Raw genomic sequence first — 15,349 nt, forward strand, 5'->3', positions numbered from 1 at the left:
AATGGTAAAGAAGGAAATGGCAGGACCAAATGGCAGGGTTGTGAGCAGAAAGGGCCACCAATCAGGTGGCAGGTCTGGACATTGCAGGATGCGGACTTTGCAGATAGGGTTGCCAACAGTCTGGAGAAAAGAAAAAACCCTCCTGAGTCTTTAATATGGACTCAATGGGATTGTTCTTTAGCAGGTTATGTTTATTTACCTCCATGCCAGGAAAAAACTGCCCATTGCCACACATTAAGCCTCTGTTAAAGGGACAAGGCTTTTTTCTCCAAGCCTGTTAGCAATCCTATGGGCAGAAGAAATGTATAAGAGCAGCAGACCGGGAAGAGAACAGGAAGGGGCTAGTTTATCAAGGAAGAGGCCTGGGCCCCAGAAGGGGCAGGCGAGGGGAAGGACGGATGTTGGAAGCCTCGGGAGGTGAAAGGCAGGGCCCAGGGTAGATCCAGGGAAGGGATGGGGAGGGAGGAGGGAGAAGGAGGGAAGGAAGACAGGGTGGGGAGGGGGCCTGGTGAACCGAAGGAGGCAGAGAAGGCTGAGGCAGGGAGAGGAGCAGCAGGCTTGGGGGTGCCAGCAGCCAGCAGCGAAGCAGGGGCTGTGCCAGTGCCAGCAGAGGCCTTGTCGTTGCTATGGGTGCGCTGGTGGCGGTTGAGGTGGGAGCTGCGGCTGAAGCATTTGCCACAGATGCTGCATTTGTAGGGCTTCTCCCCGGTGTGGGTGCGCTGGTGGATGGTGAGCTCCGAGCGCTGGATGAAGGCTTTGCCACAGTCCCCGCAAGCATAGGGCTTCTCACCCAGGTGGATGCGCTGGTGTTTGATGAGGTTAGAGCTGACGCTGAAGCACTTGCCGCAGGCATCGCAGCGGTACGGCTTCTCGCCAGTGTGCATGCGCCGGTGCTTGGTGAGGTCAGACTTCTGGATGAAGCCCTTTCCACAGTCGGCGCACTTGTAGGGCTTCTCACCCAAGTGGGTGCGCTGGTGCTTCAGCAGGTTGGAACGCACGCTGAAACTTTTGCCGCACTCGTTGCACTTGTAGGGCTTCTCGCCAGTGTGCATGCGCCGGTGTTTGGCCAGTGCCGAGTTCTGGGCAAAGCACTTGCCGCAGTCTATACAAGAGTAGGGCTTCTCACCTGTCTGAGTTCCTTGGTGCCGCACGCCCTCCCCCCCGCCCCTCCCGCACTCACTGCAAGCCGGGCGCCGCCAGAGGAAACTCTTGCCGCAGTCACTGCACTTGCAGGGCAGCAAGGTCCCACGCCGGCGTTTTCGCCGCCCGCCCAAGAAACCACAGTCCATGCAACGACAGGGCAGGTGCTCAGCACTCCTGTGCACCCGCTGGTGCCGCTCCAAGTGGGAGCTCTGTGAGAAGCCCTTACCACAGTCATCGCAGTGGTAGGGCTTGTCACCAGCATGGATGCGCTGGTGCCGGTCCAGGTGGGAACTCCAAGCAAAGCTCTTCCCACAGTCACTGCAGGTGTAGGGCTTGGCAGAGCCATCGGGGTGGCGGGTGCGCCGGTGCTGAAGCAGGGCACCGTTCAGCCCAAAGCTCTTGCCACAGTCTTCGCAGACATAGGGTTTCTCTGCAGCGTGGTGCGCACGCCGGTGCTTGGACAGCGCCGCGTTCTTGTTAAACCCTTTCCCGCAGTCACCACACTGGTAGGGTTTGGTGCTGGCTTTGCTTGCTGGTGTGGTTGTGGAAGCCAGGCAGCACTTGCAAGGAGAAGCCTGGATGCTGCCAAAGTGGATGCGCCGGTGGCGGTCGAGGTGAGAACTCCAAGCAAAAGCACGGCCGCAATCCTCACAGACGTAGGGCTTCTCACCGGTGTGGATGCGCCGGTGGCGCTCTAAGTGCGAGTTCCAGTTGAAGCCCTTGCCGCACTCGGTGCATTTGTAGGGCTTCTCTTCCAAGTGCTGCTTTTGGTGTTTGATGAGGTGGGCAGGAAGGCCAAAGCTCTTGCCACAGACATTGCACTCGCAGGGCCGAGCTGGGCTCGCACTCGTCTTCTTGCCCACGTGACTGCGTTGGTGCTGGATGAAGGCCGAGCCAACGCTGAAGCTCTTGCCGCACTCGGCGCAGCGGTAGGGCTTGGTGCTGGTGTGGCGCCGCTGGTGGGTCACGAGGGTGGAGTTGAGGCGGAAGCACTTTCCGCACTCATTGCACTTGTAAGGCTTCTCCAGGCCGCTGCCACTGTGCAGCCGTGAGCGCTTGCCAAAGCCAAAGCCCTTCCCGCAATCGAGGCATCGCCCGGCATGGCTGAGCAGCCCGTGGTGGCCTCGTGGGGAGAACTTCTTGAAGCCACGGTGAGCAATGGGCTTGCTGGCCTGTTTCTTCCCCAAGGACTTCTTTGGCTGCTCCTTCAGGGCTGCCTGGCCCTGGCTTTCATTGCTGGCCTTCTCCTTCGACTTCTCCTGCAGAAGGTCCTGTTGGGTGTCTACTTTCTCCACTGCAATGTTCTCCCCACCGTCTTCTTCTCCTCCTCCATCCTGTGGTGTTGCCACCGCCTCCTCCTCCTCCTCTTCCTCCTCCTCATTCCCATTGTTACTCATCATCCCATCATCTGCTGGAACAATGAGAGAATCCAGTAACTCCTGTGGTCTGGGAAAGGAAACTTGGAAGAAGGGAATTGAAAAAGGCTGTCATGCGTTCATAGACCTGGCATCACAACTCATCATTCCTCCCCACCAACAATCTGCTGATTCTTATCAAGCCCACACCCTCCCACACCTCTGCCCACCACAGCCTGCCTTCAAAGTACCCCTGACATTCTCTGCTCAGTCAGGGAGGGAGGCGCCATGTCTCAGGTTCAATCCCCAGCATCTCCAGTTTAACGGATCAAGTCACAGGTGATGCAGAAGACTTTTGTCTGACACCCTGGAAAGTGGCTGCCAGTCTAAGTAGACAATACTGATCTTGATAAACCAACAGTCTGACCTAGTATAAGGCAGCTTCATGTGTTTTCTGCATTTCCCATTTCCTGCCCCTTTGGAGAAAAAAAATTCAAAGAGTTTGAACCCAGGTACAAGTCACAAATAATTTGTCATGCCCACAGCAGCTTCCTCAGTTTCCCATTGGTAAAAAGGCCTGAGCCACCACATCAGATGTATTCTAGTTTCTCCCATGTGGTTAGTTTGGTGTAGTGGTTAAGTGTGCAAACTCTTATCTGGGAGAACCGGGTTTGATTCCCCACTCCTCCACTTGCAGCTGCTGGAATGGCCTTGGGTTAGCCATAGCTCTGGCAGAGGTTGTCTTTGAAAGGGCAGCTGCTGTGAGAGCTCTCTCAGCCCCACCCACCTCACAGGGTGTCTGTTGTAGGGGGAGAAGATATAGGAGATTCGGAGAGAAGGGCGGGGTATAAATCTGCAGTTTTCTTCTTCTTTTTCTTAGTTATCACTGGAGTCCATTCAGATCCGGCACAGCAATCCCACCTGCTACTAGCAGTAATCCTGTCCCACTTAGGTTTCTCTCTATTAATGTGCCACTGGAATCCATGGAGGCTACATAGCAGAGGCGCCTTGTGGATTGTGACCTGTGCGTTTCCAGAGCAACCTGGTGGGTTCTGACTCCTCATCTGCAAGCAATTAAAGAGGAACTGCAAAGAAAGGGTAATTGCCTAGCAACCGTCAAATCTGTATCCAATTTCCTTTCCTCCCCTCCTCCTCCCCTGCTTCTTCCTCTGCAATTTACATTTTTGGTTGCCTGGTACTGATTGGGAACTTTAAGCATAGTTTGTTGCTCAGCCCAGCTTATTCAGGGGAGAGCTGATTTTCCTTGCTGACAAGCAGCCTATGCAAGTATGAGGATTTTGCCTAGAACCCCATCCCTAACTTGGCCACTGTCTGCCCATTTTTATTCTACCCTTCATCTGACAAGCTCAGGCAAGAGGACGTGGTTCTCTGGTTCTTCCTCATGACAAATTTTTGAAGCAGGCTGAGGTGAGAACAAGCGGTAGGAGAAGACGTGGCTCAGTGGTAGAGCATCTGCTCTACCTGCAGAAGGTCATGGGTTCAATCCCCAGCATCTCCAGTTAAAAAAAATCTACCTGAGATCCTGGAAAGTGGCTATCAGAGGTGGCATTCTTAGTGCTTCCCCATGTAAAAGTTTCCCAGGACAAATAGCACATCAGAGAGAAAAAAAGACAGGTTCTGTCTAGTACGTTTTTTATCAAATCCTTGCTCTAAGGACCTCAGGGTAGTATTGTTTTCCCTGTGTCAGTTTATCCTACCAACAATCCTGTGCGGTAGGCAAGGCTGAGAGAAGGTGAGCAGACCAGTGTCAACCAGCAAGGTTTGTGGCAGAGTGAGAACTCAAACCCAGGATTTCCAGATCCCAGCCCAACATCCCAAACACAAAGCTAGCCCTAGACCTCCTGGCACCTTAGGCAAGGTGGTTAGCCTTAGGCAAGGCTAACTTCTAGCACACACCCACCCCACACGGATAATGTCATCAAGTCACATGGGGGCACCCAATTTGACACCTCTAGGAGGCCAGCGCCCTAGGCAACGACCTAGTTTTCCTAGTGATAGGGCCAGCCCTGTCCACACAATACACTGGCACTCACTTGCTGTGTAAGTTTTCTAACTTACAAGGAATTATTAGCCTAGAGGAACTTAAAGAAATGTACTCCCTCCCCTGAAGTCTGAAGTGGAACAATCCGTTCTACCACTTCCACATTCATCCCTGCCCCATTCTGCCATATTTGGAGAGCAGGCCTGTGTTTCTGCTATGGCGAGATATGCTGCTTCCAAGTGCACAGAACAGGTGCATCTCACCTGGGAGAAACTTACCAATTTCTCATCACAGGTAAACTGCAAGTCTGCGTATGTGTGTGTGCCATGAAGTCGTAACCAACTTATGGTGACCTCAGCAAGGAGCTTTCATGGCAAGTGAGAAGCAGAGGTGGTTTGCCACTGCCTTCCTCTGCAGAGTTTTCCTTGGCCGTTTCCCTTCTGAGTACCAACCCTGTTTAGTTTCCAATATCTGACAAGATCAGGCTATGCCATACTGTCTTTCCTCCTCGGCAAATCTGAATCACTTGCAAATCTGTTGTTTTCTGCTTCCTGTTAAGGAGCAAAGCCACCCTCCAAAGGTTTCCCCAGAAACCCTGCAGTATCCTATGGTGTTGCAAGAGGAACACAAAGTTTAACCTCAGCCCTTCTGGCTGGCTTCTGCAGCAGACTTACTAGGTGCCAGTCCTCTTCTCCGGTGAGATTCGGCAAAAGCAGTTATCCGGGGCCAGCTGATTGCAATTTCCTCTGCTATGGATGGTGGGGGACGATGGGGGAAGGGAGGATGCAATTTAAAACAAAATTAGTTGCAGCACTTTGGTAATCCAGAAGTTCCATCCCCAAATCATCTGCCTTCATTTAAGCGCCGCCTTGTGCCCCAGGAATTTTGTTTTAAAAAAAACAACACAAAACCACCCCAATCCTCTAGACATAAAGGCTTTGCATGTTTTATGCCCGCCCCTGGAAGAAACCCTCAGGCTCTGATTCTTTCAAAACACATGTACTTGAGAGCACGCCCTGCTGAAATCAATAGAATTCCATTCCAAGTAAGTGTGCTTAAGAACAGATCACACATAGGATGTCTGTTTGGCACATTATTTTGTTTCTACAGGTCCTAGATTTTCAGACAGGTTTTTGCTTTGTGGTTTTTGGTTTTTTTGCTACGGTGAGCATGCTCCAGGAAGCAGAAGGACAATAAGGGAAATAAAGGATAGATGACACAGGAGCAGGGACAACTGTATAGGGCACTGCTAGCCACTCCATTCAATGCCTGCTCTCATCTTTCAAGATCTTAAGATACCATTCAGGTATTTTCAGATTTTGCATTCTAGATAAAAGTGTGACCTATGAGCTAGGCAGTTAGTTTTTCCTTAGGTGGCAATTTACTAGGTGGCTTTAGGTAAGCGATTATTCTCTGAACCTCAGGCTCCCCCTCTCCCTAACTCCAATTGTGGAGATGACGATATGAGCTACCGATCATCTCATACGGAAATTATAGCTGACCTGTCTTACAGGGCAGTTTTAAGAAGTTCTGTGAGCAGATCTAGACAATATGGGCGCCAAGAAGGCAGCTGTTTTCACATGACATATTTTGTTCATTTATAAGACTTTCCACATGCATCTCTCATATTAAATTGATTGCTTGGCACCTCAGGAATTCACTTCAACAGTTTCAGCATGAGTTTTGATTCCAAACTCTCTGAAAGAACGAGGACTATCTACCCATCCTTGTCTACGGTTCTCCTTTCAAATTACTGGCTTCTACAGCTTCCTTTAAAAAGTTTGCAATGACTTACAGGATAAAAAAATGGCTAAAGCTCTGGGGAAAGTGTTTTTCTTGAAATCCATTGCATCACACCATGCAGATTAATATTTGCAACAGTCAATACTTGTGACAAGTACTCTCGCCAGATACTGCATCACAAGATAAGAATACAGCAAATATATTGTATTGACCAGGCATGAACTAATGTTATGTGAAGTGCCTCCATAATCTGAAAGTGCTATGTTACTGCTTATGAGGAAGAACTATATAGTTGTCAGAGCAGTGGCTCCTAACCTGATGCCTGTGTGGACACCACAGCATCCACTGGTGCATTTCCTGAAATGCCTTGCTTTCCCCCAAAGAGAGCCAGTTTGGTATAGTGGAGAGAGCCAGTTTGGTTAAGTGCATGCACTCTTATCTGGGAGAACTGGGTTTGATTCCCCACTCCTCCACTTGCAGCTGCTGGAATGGTCTTGGGTCAGCCATAGCTATCACAAAGCTGTCCATGAAAGGGCTTCTGTGAGAGCTCTCTCAGCCCCACTCACCTCACAGGGTGTGTGTTGTGGGGGAGGAAGATAAAGGAGATGGTAAGCCGCTCTGAGATTCAGAGTGAAGGGCGGGATATAAATCCAATATCATCATCATCTTGCCCCCCCTAAGTAAAGAGTCAATTCTGGCTTTTCTCTACCTCATTGGATCAGGAGGTGCTTCAGGAGAGCCCAGAAGGCATCACTTTTGGGAGTGCCCATTTGGAAACATCACAGGAGGATGCTTAGCTTGGAACCACCTAACATTTTGCAGGATTTCCCAGTATTTTATTATTGGTTGCCAGGGCAACCATTTTATTTTAGTGCTCCCTTTCTGTTTCAAAATTCCAAGTTGCCCACAGGTTCAATAAGATTAGGGTCACCTGCATCTAGAGTACCAGGCAAAGATCTGAAAGAGCTAGGTTCAAATCCCCACTATACTTTAAACCTACCTTTGGCCAATTGCTCTCTCACCTATCTCACAAGGCTGTTATGAGGATCCAGTGGAGAAAGAAGAGCCAGCCACCACCTATCTCTACCAATGGTCCATCTTCTCCAGCATCCTGTCTCACACAGAGGCCAACCAGTTCCTTTGTACGGCCAACAACAGGACATAGAGGCCAAGACTTTCCCTTGATGTTTCCTCCTGGATCTGGGATTTAGAGGATGTGGAGGTTCCCCTCAGTCGCTATAGTTAGTAGCCATTGACAGACCTCTCCAAGAATCTATCTAATCCCATTTTAAAGCTGTTTATTCCTGTGGTAGGGTGGCCAGACCGTCCCGGTCTCCCGGGACATTCCCGGATCTGGCCACCCAATCCCGGATCCCGGGCTGCCTATACCGGGACCATTAAAGGTCCCGGTTTAGGCAGCCCCGGAGCCGGTGGGCCGCGGGCGCGGGCGGGGAAGGCGGGGAGTGAGGGAGGGAGCGTCCCTGCGCCTGCGCAGGGCCCCTGCGCACGCGCAGGGACGCTCCCACCCTCACTCCCCGCCTTCCCCGCCCGCGCGCGGGGCCCGGCGGCAGTGGTGGAGGCCTCTCCGTGGCCTCCGCTGGTCGCTGGAAGCCCTCCAGAGACTCTGGAGGGCCTCCAGCGACCAGCGGAGGCCGCGGAGAGGCCGCGGGGCACCCGGCGCTGGTCCCGGAAGGCCTTCCAGAGCCTCTGGAAGGCCTTCGGGGACCAGCGCCGGCCAGCGAAGGCTTCCCCGCGGCCTCCGCTGGTCCCTGGAGGCCCTCCAGAGTCTCTGGAGGGCCTCCAGGGACCAGCGGAGGCCGCGGGGAAGCCGCGGGGCACCCGGCGCTGGTCCCGGAAGGCCTTCCAGAGGCTCTGGAAGGCCTTCCGGGACCAGCGCCGGCCAGCGAAGGCTTCCCCGCGGCCTCCGCTGGTCCCTGGAGGCCCTCCAGAGTCTCTGGAGGGCCTCCAGGGACCAGCGGAGGCCGCGGGGAAGCCGCGGGGCACCCGGCGCTGGTCCCGGAAGGCCTTCCAGAGCCTCTGGAAGGCCTTCGGGGACCAGCGCCGGCCAGCGAAGGCTTCCCCGCGGCCTCCGCTGGTCCCTGGAGGCCCTCCAGAGTCTCTGGAGGGCCTCCAGGGACCAGCGGAGGCCGCGGAGCAGCCGGCGCTGGTCCCTGGAGGCCTCCAGAGGCCAGCGCCGGTAGCGGAGAGGCCCGGCGCTGGTCCCTGGAGGCCTCCAGAGGCCAGCCCCGGCAGCTCCCTCCCTCCCTCGCCGCGAGGCCGCCGCCCGAGGACTCCCCGCCGCCGCCGCCGCTGGATCCGCCGCCCTGGAATAAGGTAAGGGGGCCGAAAGCGGGGGGGGGGGCGGCCTTCCTTTCTTCCCTCCCTCCCTTCCTTCCTTCCTTCCTTCCTTCCTTCCCTCACTCCCTTCCCTTCCTTCCCTCCCTCCCTCCTCCCTTTCTTCCTTCCTTCCCTCACTCCCTTCCCTTCCTTCCTTCCCTCCCTCCTCCCTCCCTTCCTTTCTTCCTTCCTTCCCTCCCTCCCTTGCCTTCCTTCCTTCCCTCCCTCCTCCCTTCCTTTCTTCCTTCCTTCCTTCCCTCCCTCCCCCCTTCCTTCCTTCCTTCCCTCCCTCCCCCTTCCTTCCTTCCTTCCCTCCCTCCCCCTTCCTTCCTTCCTTCCTTCCTTCCTTCCTTCCTTCCTTCCCTTCCTTCCCTCCCTCCCTTCTTCCTTTCTTCCCTTCTTCCCTTCCTCCCTTTCTCCCTTCCTTCCTTCCTTCCCTCCCTCCCTCCTTATGTTGTTATGTGACGCAGAGTGTTGGACTGGATGGGCCACTGGCCTGATCCAACAGGGCTTCTCTTATGTTCTTATGTGACGCAGAGTGTTGGACTGGATGGGCCACTGGCCTGATCCAACAGGGCTTCTCTTATGTTGTTATGTGATGCAGAGTGTTGGACTGGATGGGCCACTGGCCTGATCCAACAGGGCTTCTCTTATGTTGTTATGTGATGCAGAGTGTTGGACTGGATGGGCCACTGGCCTGATCCAACAGGGCTTCTCTTATGTTGTTATGTGATGCAGAGTGTTGGACTGGATGGGCCACTGGCCTGATCCAACAGGGCTTCTCTTATGTTGTTATGTGATGCAGAGTGTTGGACTGGATGGGCCACTGGCCTGATCCAACAGGGCTTCTCTTATGTTGTTATGTGATGCAGAGTGTTGGACTGGATGGGCCACTGGCCTGATCCAACAGGGCTTCTCTTATGTTATTATGTGACGCAGAGTGTTGGACTGGAGGGGCCACTGGCCTGATCCAACAGGGCTTCTCTTATGTGACAATACTGACTTTGGTGGACCCAAGCACTGATTCAGTGTAAGGGAGCTTTGTGTTTGTGTCTTCTAGTGCAATTTTGTTCTCAGATCCTGTATTTACTTCATCAGTATATGGGATAAGGCACTTTCTCAACTGTGCTGCATAATGCAGCCTATTTATTTTGTCCTGTTGGCTCTGTTGGCTCTATCTGCGCCACCTTCATCACTTTCGGGGTGTGGATCCCCCAGTGGAGTGGTCTCCCGACTCCCTCCGCCGGCTGTTTCTGATAGCCCTGCGCCCCCTCTTTCATTTGATATGTGTCCCGTGCGGGTGCCACCCTCCCGCCGGGAGATGCCGCAAAATGAGCCCCCTTGAGGCTTATGGCGGCAGGGCTCGGGGGAAGCGAGCTAGACTGCTGTTCTTTTGAGGGGTTATAGAGTGTTTCGAGCCCGTCCCTGTGGCATCGGTCCCATCATTGTGGGGCCCAGGGGGCCGGCGCAGCGGCACGCTGAAGCAGCCTGTCGGTCACTTCCAGGTTCCTGTCCTGCATCTTGACCGGTGTTATTAGTGACAGGCTGCTTCGGCGTGCCGCTGCGCCGGCCCCCTTGGTCCCACAACGATGGGACCGATGCCACAGGGACGGGCTCGAAACACTCTATAACCCCTCAAAAGAACAGCAGTCTAGCTCGCTTCCCCCGAGCCCTGCCGCCATAAGCCTCAAGGGGGCTCATTTTGCGGCATCTCCCGGCGGGAGGGTGGCACCCGCACGGGACACATATCAAATGAAAGAGGGGGCGCAGGGCTATCAGAAACAGTCAGCGGAGGGAGTCGGGAGACCACCCCACTGGGGGATCCACACCCCGAAAGTGATGAAGGTGGCGCAGATAGAGCCAACAGAGCCAACAGGACAAAATAAATAGGCTGCATTATGCAGCACAGTTGAGAAAGTGCCTTATCCCATATACTGATGGAGTATATACAGGATTTGAGAACAAAATTGTTTCCGGCGGTGATATTTGGGGGATTTTTGGGGACGTCACAGGAAGTGCTGTGAAGTCACTTCCTGTTTCCGGCAGGTGACGCGGGGGAAATGATGTCACAGGAAGTGATGCCACTTCCTGTTTCCGGTGGTGGCATGACATCACCGGAAGTGACGTCACCGGAAGTGACGTCACTTCCTGTTTCCGGCGGCGCGAGCGCTTTGCGCGCGCGCAACCCCCCCCCCCCCCCCAGTGTCCCTGGCTGGCCTTCAGACATTATGGTCACCCTATGTGGACATCATCACTACATCTTCTGGCAGCAAATCCCACATTTTAATCACTCTCTGTATTTCCTTTTGTCAGACCTGAACATATTGTCCATCAGTTTCTTTGGATGCCCTCGAGGTCTAGTGTTTTGGGAGAGGGAGTAAAATTTCTCTTTGTCAACTCTCTCCATCTCGTGTATAATTTTATAAACTTCTACCATGTTTCCCCTTTATTGACTCTTTTTTAAATTGAAAAGTCCCAGACACTTCAGCCTTTCCTCATAGGGAAGGTGCTCCAAACCCCTAATAACCTTGATTTCCCTCCTCTGCACTTTTTCCAGCTCTGCAACGTCCTTTTTGAGACACAAGGACACAGTATTCCAAATGAGGTCACAACATAGATCTATACAGGGGCATTACACAATATTCGCCATTTTATTCCCTAGCTCTTTTCTAATAATCCCTAACCTAGAGTTTGTCTTTTTTCACAGCTGCAGCACACTATCCGCTATGACTTCAAGATCTTTCCCCCTCTCAGTCTCGGCAAGTTCAGACCCCATTAGCCTAAGCTTGAAGTTGGGATTTTTTGCCCCAATATATATTACCACGCTCACCAACACTGAACTTCATTTGCCACAGTGTCGCCCACTCGTGCAGTTTGTGGAGATCCTCTTAGAGCAGTCAGTCTTGGTTTTCACCATCCTGAATCATGTTGTGTCATCTGCAAACCTGGCTACTCAACTACTCACCCCTAGTTTCAGATCACTGAGGAATAGAATATAGGGCTGACAATCCCCAGTTGGGGGCAGGGGATCCCCTGGTTTGGAGGCCCTCCTGTCGCTTCAGGGCTATCAGCAAGCGGGCGGGGGGGGGGGGGAGGAAAATGTTCCACAGCCACTTCATTATTCCCTATGGAGACCAGTTCTTTTTGTATAAGGTTGTACTCTGTGATTCTCTACCATGAGGTGCCTCAATAACAGCAGAGGGAAGGAACCTAACAAGCTGTATGTGCTTTATAAAAAATAACAGCAGCCCTTACCCAAAGAGATCACATTCTCATAATTTTCCTGCATGTCGTCGCTGGGATCCAGAAGAGTCCACACGCTGCTATGCCTGGAGGAAAAGGCACAATCACCCACATTCTTGCGGGTTGCATTCATTCTTGCAATAACAAGTGCCACCTTATTACCCTTCTGCCATAATCACATTGGTAATAGCCACGCCCAACTCCAGGGATATTGCCAGTTTCTCTAAATTGTTTCCATGCTCTTCACTCAACAATGATCTCTATTAGAACTGGAAAGCCAATAACTTATATTGGAAGGCCAGCATACATTATGCAATTTAACAACAAAAAAATCTAACCACTGCAGCAAATTAAGCAGGATATTTACAAATTCCAATAAGTTAGGCAAATATGACCTGCTGGCTTATAAGGTTGCCAACCTCCAGGTGGGGGCTGGAGATCTCCCAGAATTACAAGGGATCTCCAGACTACAGAGATAAATTCCCCTGGAGAAAATGGCTGTTTTGGAGGGTGGGCTTTATGGTATTCTACCCAGTTGAGGTTCCTGCCTTCCCCAAACTCTGTCCTCCCCTCAGTTCCATCCCCAAATTTCCAGGAATTTCCAGACCTGGAGCTGGCAACTGTACTGACTTGTCCTTCTGCTAGTTCTGGTCACACAGTCTTCAGAATGAGCCTTGAGTTCCGTTGAAACAGTGAGAACAAAAGCCCAGCCTTTCATCATTTACTTACATAGTACAATTCTTTCCCCACCCTTCCACCAAGGAGCTCAGGGAAGTGTACACAGTTCTTTACCCTCCTTTTTTTATCCTCACAACGACCCTGTGAAGTAGGTGAAGCTGAGAGAGAGCAACTGCCCTATGTTTATCCAGAAAGCTTCACAGTAGGGTGGGGATTTGAACTTGGGTCTGCCAGATTGTACTCTGGCACTCTAACCACTGTACCACCTCAGCTATCCAGCCGTAAGCCTTCTACCTCATAAAGGAGGTAAAAAAAGGGGGGGGGGGATCTGTTTTTGAGGGGATGCCTAAGTTGCATCAAGGGATTAAGAGGATGCCCACGCTCACAAATGATATGCAGGGATTCATCCATCTGGGACAAGTCTCAAGACTTCTTGGCTGACTCAAAGCCATGCAAAAAACAAAACAAAAAACACCACACCATGATGTACAAATTATGTTTTTACTCCCAACTGCACATTCAAAAAGAACACTCCTATACTCCACCTTTGTGTTTATAACCCCTAAGGACAGGGCTGGTGCTAGGCTTTCTGGTGCCCTAGGCAAGTTACCCACTAGCGCCCTCCCCCCTCATTATTAAAAAATAGGGAAAATGAAGATGGCCAAACTTGAAGCTTTTCACATTTTTAATTTACTGATTTTTAATTTTAATTTTTCACAAAAATGTGATAAGTTATAAAAAACTGTGAGAATAAGTACTTGCCGGCCATGCCAGGAAGGAGGGTGGCAAGACAGGATGAGGTGGGAGGCCAAGTCACACATCAGGGAGAGGGTGGTGGCTTGGCTTTGTTGAGGACAACTTGGTAGTGGGGGAGGACGAGGTGACAGCGGTCAGCAGCGTTGGGGAGGGAGCACCCAGCAGTGACCCCTAGGCCGGGTGGCACCCTAGACAAATGCCTACTTTGCCTATTCCCAGGCACCGGCCCTGCTTAAGGATCTTAAAGTTGTGGAGAGAAGATATCCTATTAAAAGAGAAGGGGCACTAGAATTAAGGGGATTGTAATGATTTTAGATTCATGAACCCAGGCTGAAATACACAGATGTGATGGTGCTGGTGATGGAAGATCACAGCTAGGGGTGCCAACCTCTAAGTGGAGTCTGGAGGTGTCCTAGAACTACAACTGATCTCCAGATGACATAGAACAGTTTCATGGAGGAAATAACACCTTTGGAGGCCAGACTCTACGGGACTGCATCCCTGTGTGCTGAGTTCCCTCTCCAGTCTCCACCCCCCAAATATCCCGGAATTTCCCAACCCAAAGTGGCAACCCTAACTCACAGCACATGCCTAAGACCCTAACTTCAGTCCTGGCATCACCACTTCATGAATCTCAGGCAGCAAGGCCGCCCTCTGACTGAAACTTTGAGAAGCAGTTTGGTGTAGTGCAGGGGAGTTGAACTCATTTGTTAGGAGAGCCAGATATGACATAAATGAGACCTTGTTGGGCCAGGCCATGTTGGGTTGGGCTGGGCCATGTGTGTACCTATTTAAGATTAGGTAGCAGCAGGGCTTTTTATGTAGAAAAGGCCCAGCAGGAACTCATGTGCATATTAAGCCATACCCCTTGACACCAAGGCAGCCAGAACTGCGTGCCTGTGCGTTCCTGCTCAAAAAAAGCCCTGGGTAGCAGTGATATAAACTTTATAAAGGACACAGACAAACGCAATTTTATATATAAAAAATGCTTAAAACGTTAGCACTCGTTGGTCTTAAAGGTGCTTTCTTTGCACTTCTCCCATGGGATCCAGGGAAATGGGCAAAGGAAGCTCTCTTTCCTTCCTTCCTCAGGAGATTAGGGGGGAGTCCCACCCAATAGAAGGAAGATAGGCTTGGCTCAGTAGCTCTGCTCTGCAATTGAGAGAGCCTGGAAAAACAAGCTCTGCCTCCCCCCCCCCGCTCCCCAAGGGAGGAGCCTCAGCCAATGGAGAAAATAAAGGTTTTGCTCTGTAGCTCCTGTGCAATTGAGCAAGTCTTGCAAAGCAAGCTGTTATGCAGAAGGAAGCAAGATATAGGGAGAAGGAAGCAGATTATAGCCAGTTGCTTGGGGGCCTGATAGGAGTCCTCCATTCGGCTCCCGAACCGCATGTTTGACACCCCTGGCACGGTTAGGGCGCAAGATTCGCATCTGAGGTCACCCCCGCCTCCAATTCAGGTTCCTACTCAGAGCTCACAGCTTTTCCTTGCAGGTTGCAATCTCTCAGCCTAACCTACCTGGCAAGGTTGTTGTGAGACTGATACCGTAAATTACCCCGAGATCCTTGGAAGAAAGGAGAGGTATGCAGATGTGAGAAATAAAACGCACTCGAGAGGCTGGGAGCGAGAGTGGGGGTGCATACCGCCCCACAGAAGGGGATGAAGTCAGATTTAAGGGCAGCCCCTCGCTTCGGTCTTGCAAGCGTCGTTTCGCCTTACCCTCTTTCCCTGCTCGCAAGGTAGTCTTGGTTCTTGAATTACTGTTCCATAGTGGGGTGTGTTTGCTTCTCCGGGAGCGGCATCTCTTCTCGATCCCGGGCGTGTCAACGTGTAGGGAGAGGGAGGCTAGAAAGCCGAACGCGATCCTGAGTCGCTCGCTTTCCTTCCTCCCCTTCCCAACATTTTCTCTCTTTCTCGCGCTCTCTGCAGCTTCTCGGTTACCTGGTGCTTCCGGTTCAAGAGTGAATGGATTGTGCCTGCGAAATCCGGAGACTCCTCTGGTGATTTATTAATTTTTAAGATTATTTTTAGCGATCAGTCCGAAAAAAAGAGAAAGAAAGAAAGCCATAGGTTGCCGACCGGCTTGGTATTGAAA

At 51.9% G+C, this 15,349-nt stretch overlaps 1 protein-coding gene across 1 annotated transcript; it reads right to left on the reverse strand.

Moving 5' to 3' along the window:
- Window positions 1–327: 327 nt before the first annotated feature.
- Window positions 328–15,265, reverse strand: LOC132571992 (zinc finger protein 345-like). Its single transcript, XM_060238784.1, has 4 exons — window positions 14,974–15,265; window positions 11,836–11,909; window positions 5,175–5,249; window positions 328–2,602 (listed from the first exon to the last, which is right to left on the reverse strand). Exons 2-4 carry the CDS (start codon window positions 11,867–11,869, stop codon window positions 342–344), a joined length of 2,370 nt encoding a protein of 789 aa, XP_060094767.1. The 5' UTR covers window positions 11,870–11,909; window positions 14,974–15,265; the 3' UTR covers window positions 328–341.
- Window positions 15,266–15,349: the final 84 nt, after the last annotated feature.

The sequence above is a fragment of the Heteronotia binoei genome, chromosome 5, assembly GCF_032191835.1.
Source record: "Heteronotia binoei isolate CCM8104 ecotype False Entrance Well chromosome 5, APGP_CSIRO_Hbin_v1, whole genome shotgun sequence".
Lineage (NCBI taxonomy): Eukaryota > Metazoa > Chordata > Lepidosauria > Squamata > Gekkonidae > Heteronotia > Heteronotia binoei.

Coding starts and splice junctions, on each gene's coding strand:
- LOC132571992 (XM_060238784.1), bottom strand. CDS start 11,869: ATGCAGGAAAATTATGAGAATGTGATCTCTTTGG. Junction 5,250..11,835: donor TGAGAATGTGATCTCTTTGG/GTAAGGGCTGCT, acceptor CACCATCCATAG/CAGAGGAAATTGCAATCAGC. Junction 2,603..5,174: donor GAGAAGAGGACTGGCACCTA/GTAAGTCTGCTG, acceptor CCTTCTTCCAAG/TTTCCTTTCCCAGACCACAG.